The sequence below is a fragment of the Toxorhynchites rutilus genome, chromosome 2 (genome assembly GCF_029784135.1).
Source record: "Toxorhynchites rutilus septentrionalis strain SRP chromosome 2, ASM2978413v1, whole genome shotgun sequence".
In the NCBI taxonomy this organism is placed as follows: Eukaryota; Metazoa; Arthropoda; class Insecta; order Diptera; family Culicidae; genus Toxorhynchites; species Toxorhynchites rutilus.
The window spans coordinates 219,085,973-219,091,972 of NC_073745.1; the positions used below are offsets into that span (position 1 = coordinate 219,085,973).

At 38.9% G+C, this 6,000-nt stretch overlaps 1 protein-coding gene across 10 annotated transcripts in view; it reads left to right on the plus strand.

The window, feature by feature from the left end:
* Positions 1-3,998, plus strand: part of LOC129771500 (protein encore) — a 136,517-nt gene extending 132,519 nt beyond the window's left edge. For all 10 annotated transcript variants that reach the window (XM_055775197.1, XM_055775201.1, XM_055775193.1 and 7 more), the window contains one exon: positions 2,731-3,998. In XM_055775197.1, the coding sequence (XP_055631172.1) occupies positions 2,731-2,801 (71 nt within the window). In that variant the 3' untranslated portion in view covers positions 2,802-3,998. The remainder of the gene's footprint in view (positions 1-2,730) is intronic.
* The last annotated feature ends 2,002 nt before the right edge of the window (positions 3,999-6,000 follow it).

Genomic DNA, 6,000 nt, shown 5'->3' on the forward strand with positions numbered 1-6,000 from the left:
CGTTCCAGGACCAGCTCCAGTTCGGGGACCCTCCTCGGGCGATCGCATTCTGAGTATTCTTCGTGAACGTAGCTCCATTTTCTGGGTGTATCTCCTTTGCCCGGGAGACAGCGGGTTGGCAAGGCCTCCATGACCCGGGAGGCCTTCCCCGGGAGAGATATAGCGCTCTGACTCGCTCGCACCCCCTCACTTAGCCACTTTCGACACCCGTTCTCGGAGCCAAGACCAGGTGTGTGTTTCCAGTTCACGCCCGATCTAAAAATGTCGTCATATGATCTTCGTGGAGGCGTGAGATAGGAACATTTGAGACCAACAGGTAGGCTCCTACCCTAGTGTTGATCCCCATTTGAGAACCATTTTTTTTTTTTTTTTTTTTTTTTTATCTTCGCTTATTTTTCGTCGGCCTATTTCCGCCACTTTAGTGCCAATCACCGACATCAGGGAGGCGACTCCACCTGTTCCTACCTATCAGACTCAACAACTCATGAGCCGGGCCAACTTCTTTTACTTCCGCTCCGAAGGAAGACGTAACCAGAGATTTTTCGCCTCAGAAAATCTCAACGACGCCAGCTGGGATTGAACCCAGGCCGATCGGATTGTGAGGCTGTTACGCTAACCATACAACCACTGGCGCCGTCCTAGAAGCTTATTGTCTCCGGCAAAATTGTACTACAGATCAAGGATATTGTACTATAAATCAAGTGTGACAAGAGTGAATTGAAGAAGTGCACCCGTGGCCGAGTGGTTAGCGTCTCACATTATCATGCCGGATGTTCGGGTTCGATTCCCGTTCTGGTCGGGGGATTTTTCGTCAGAGAAATTTCCTTCGACTTGCACTGTGGTCACGCGTATTCTAAAGCTTGCCCCTCGGAATACATTCAAGGCGTGTTATTTGTCTTAAGTAATCTCAACTATGTATTAATGAATGACGCTAGTTAATGCATACGTTGAGACGGCAAAAGTTCCACAGAGAACGTTAACGCCATTCTAGAAGAAGCAGTGACAAGAGTGGGAGGTGTTATTTTCCCTGAATTACCTATAACGTGCTTAATGCGCAACCCTTATCATAATAAAACATTATTATATATGGAATCTGAAAACAAATCAAATTTATCGTGAATGCGCCTTGAGTTATGCAACCAATAATACAAGAAGTGTGATTTCTCAATGAACTCGCCAATTACGTGCGTTCAAATAATGTTTTTCATGGCAAATCACATTTCTGGCCGTCTTAACCCAGTTATGAGTCGAGTAAAGGTGCCTCAATAATTTGATGAAATGCATAAAAAACACATCGTTTTCTATATAAGCACACTTAACAGACCTGTGTGTTTACTATTATAACATTGGTTTCACGAGACATATTTATTCACTACTAAAACAATAAATTTCTAGCGAGCAAATTTATAAATCTGTGCACGTCACCATCTGAAAAGTTTATTTTTGTTGTTTTATCATAACGTTTCACCTATACACACACACACACACATACACACACACACACACACACACACACTAAAATGTTTATACATAATTGAGGGTAATGCGATACACTAAAACAATGTATTATAATTATCCAATAGTTGATTGTTTCAAAAATCTAGAGAGTGGTCATCTTACCCCGGGTGACCGTCTTCCCCCGCCTTCCCCTTTCAAAGCAACAGTTCGTTGCACTCTAAAGTGATATCCGAAATAAAAAAAAAACTAAGTTTTGTTTGGTTGGGGATAGCTTGTGTGAATTTGAGAGTTTTGTTTGTAGTCAACGTATTCGCTTGTAGAGCTAGGTATCCAATACTCGAGTGGAGAATTTATTCACTCTTTCGCTTATCGCTCGATCGTGTTCTCTTATCTCCAGTCAGTTACCCCGTCAGCCACCGAACGAGACAGACACGAGTGCTATCTCTTTGTATAAAATTTAAATAAAATTTCGTGGTATAATATAGTTATAAGTTTCCCGCTAATTATTTAGTCCATCGGACCGTCGGATCACCGATTGATTGTGTTGTGTCATAATTAACCCCGCTGCTGAGTGCACACTTACAATTTTGCTCTGTTGATCGCTGGCAGCCTCGCTCGCCTCAGAGTACGGTGAGCCCGACCTGCCCCAATAAGTGTTTTTGAGCTACTTTGAGCTAACTTCTACGAATTTGTGCCAGAAACAATGGTTAGAAATAGCGTCGTTGGAAATGTAAATTTGTTTATAGGTACCGAAAAGCTACTCGGACGCTAAAAGCTAAGTTATTTCAATTAACAGCCCTTGGTGTGATCGCACGTCTCTTCGGATATGTCCCCGACCTCATCAACCCATCTTCTTCTTATTGAAAGGGTGTTTCACGTTGTTTTTTGCCGATTCAAAGGCCAGACGACGGATATCGATAATAAGGATATCATAAAAACGTTTCTTAAGACCACCTAAGTGTGTAAAACCACCTACCTTTTCATAAAACACACTGAATAATGATCTAATATTTTGACAACAGAGCAACTTCCGCAGCTGTAGAGTGACTCGAAACATTAGAAGTGATAAGTGTGTACAGGGGACATCGGATAATTTGCAAAAAAAAATGCTTTTAATTGGAAAAATCAGGGGTGTCGGTTTCACCTTGGTTGATGATATGATACATAGTTGGATGATTAATTTTCCGGCGATTAACGATTTACTGCTGGGAAAAAACATGAGACATATACATGATCAAGGTATTCTACAATAATATTTCTCTCTCTCTGCAGCGTCAAGACAGTTCACGCCACGACCTCAGCACAGCAGTAGCTTTAACAAAGGCAGTAAGGCGCCTAGATAAACGCTTCCTAGATGAAAGACTTCTGATGACAGACACACGACAGACAGTTCACGGAGCCGAGAAACCCATAGGTGAATGCAGTAAGTGCACTATTTAAGCCATCTAATCAGTAATGATTAGGATCACTCACACAAAGAACAAAAAAAAAAGAGTTCAACAAAGCAGATTACAACCAACACAAAATATATATGCATAGTAACGAGAACATTTCCCCTCCCGAAGAACCAGAGATCGTTTTAATATAAGACATTTTAAGTGTAACATGCGAGAGCAGAATCGATTTCAAAGACACACACACACTCACACAATTGATCAAGGAATGAGGTAAACCAATAAGCAGAGTTACGTGACTTCTTCGGTACTTTCGTCGATAAACTACCGCGCAGAGACAACGACAGCAGTATCGAGGGGGTTAAGAGGCGAAAAAAACATGAAACGATCACCCGTGAAAAATGCCATTTATTTTATTATCAATTAAAATTATTAATATATACATATATGAATATTACTTTAATAACTATGAAGCAAAATCAATTTACAACTGATACAACAACAACAACTAGAGTGAAATGCGAATGAACTAGGAAACGCTCTACCAGTGATTCAATCAACGCTATGCAGATTATTTATAACAAAAAATACTTTTTAAACGCGGAATGTGGTACTCAAACACAGAGAGGAAGGCGATGTAAAGCACAAAATCCTGAAACAGTGATCAACAGACAAAAAATATGCGGAAACTATAGGCAATAGTGGTAGGAGAATGGAGAACAACAATTGTTGAGCGTTGAATGATGGAAGCAAAACTGCCGCCCATTTCTTTGGTTGAAATAGTGTAAAAGTCGAAACAGCGGACAGAGTAGACAGCGCAAGTCATGTGGCCCCCCAAGATACATACAAATTTATCTACCATTATCGCGAATCCATATGGAGGTGAGTGAAGTAAGATAGCTCTCCAACCTAGAGAACTTATATTGTGCTACATCATCATTATTAGTAGAGAGTATCCCGATCTAATCGTTTACAAATTTACATAAAATTTATTTATGTAATAATGCCAGCAGAGCGTCGTCTCGTGGGGTGAAATAGTAGCAAAAACAAACGATTATTTATTCATAAAACAAATGAACTCTACGCATCAAACCAAACTATATGACTCACATTATATTGAGAAATAAACTAAATACAATTGTTAAATACCTTGTAACAACATTTTCCTAATTTGTAATGGAACAAGCGACAAGAAGAACAAGAAAAAAAAACAAAGCAAAACATAAGAAATGCCCATATCTCTTCCTTTCAATCGGTGATATTTGAGTACAGCAAGTAATGAATCGACACTAATTGCAGGCAGAATAATCCTACCTAGTAGTAAACTTCTCATGTGTAGCAGCAGCAGCAGCAAATCAGTGAATTCCCCCTCAAAATACAATTATCAAGCAGAGCACGGATATAAGGAAAATCGTAAACTATCACTCATCAATTGTAGACAATTTGACACAGCAAACTGAAGAAAAAAAAGAAAAACAAACGTGATACTTAAACTACTACTAATAAGCCGCGGAATAGTCACATCACCAGCGAGAAGAAAAAAAACAGTGGAACATAAATTTTTTACTCCTACCATATAGGAAGCGGATGCAACCGAAAGTGGATCTTACGGTTTTGGTTGTTCAACAAAATTCGTGTTATGATCTGTTTTGAGTTATTATGAACCATGAAAGAAGGAATGGTGTTGATTGGAATAGGAAAGTAATCGTGTGTAGAGGTAATTTTACCGTTAAAGCGTTACCAGCCTGTTTTTATCTCAACTGAATTATGTGAGTCACAATCCACATCACAATTTAAGCTCCGCCCGTTTTCAATTTATTGAGTATAAACAAGCTCTTTACGATTACAAATCACAACATTCACAACTCATTGTTCATCCAGCTAGTGTCCAGGATTGGGCGATCTTTAGAAAAAGATCGATCTTAACGGATCGATTTTCTAAATGGCGTAGGGATTGATTCACTGATTGAAACGATATCAAAGTACCGATCTTTGCTGAATCGAATACTTTTTCCAATGTATTACTTGCTGTCTATTCGACCATTAAACGCATTTTATTTTGATTCTCAGCATGAAAGTCGTCGAAACCTTGGTAGCAGTCCCAGTTCTAGAAAAGAATGCTTTCGCTGGACCTGATGTCGCCATAAATATTATCTGTGACCAGGTGCTTTGCGAACTTACAAAACTGCTTCTCCTAAATTTACGACCACTGATTTGACAACATTGGGTCATGTTAATGAAATTTGTCAGGTGATTTTTGGTGAGATTAAAATCAATGTTCACTGAAATACAAATTTACAAAAAGATTTCTACGATCAAAGAGGTCGATTTTCGCGATTTTTCGGAGTACAAGGAACCGATCCAACAAGTCGGAAATCGGAAAGGAAAAGATCGATCTTCTAAATACCGATCCAAGATCGCCCAATCCTAGTCCAAACTGCAGCGAGACTTTCCAAATGACCTTTCTCTAGACCAATTGTTTGATTCAGATTTTTCAAATTCGCCTTTCTCTAGGTTAGAAGCCAATCAACTAATACATTTTAAAACCTCTATAATTCAAAACGGTGATCATCATTGTTCAAGTCACAGTCTCGCTCCAGCTAGCAGACAGCAGTCTTCCTAAATGCTGATGTCACACACAGCTCGATACAAAGGAAGAACGGAAGATAGATATCACACGCAGTACAGGGGAACTTCGATATAATGTCACTCGATGTAACGTACACATTTTCAATGAACGAATTTCATGCTAACTCGTCTTAGGAGTTGGCAGTGAAACGTTGTGGGTATAAAGACAATTTTGTATACTTCAAATCTTATAAAAATACCAAAAATACTTCAAAAAATACTTTTTGAAAAAGGCCAGTTTTGTTTCTCAATTTTTTACAAAAAAAAATCTAATTCGAAATTATGATACTTACAAAATGGTTTAAATTTTCATAAAAAAATATTTTTCAAAAATTGCACTGTGGAAGCGATCTGGCGTAGACCTCTCACGCAGAAATTATGAGTTCAATTCTCACTCCCGACATTCTTCCACAAAAAATGGAAGTAAAAGTGACGAGCCAGCCGAAATGTGTTGAAAGTCAGTATAATAGAGAAAAAAAAAATAAAAATAGCACTGAAAACAAATCTTCAAAAAATTGCC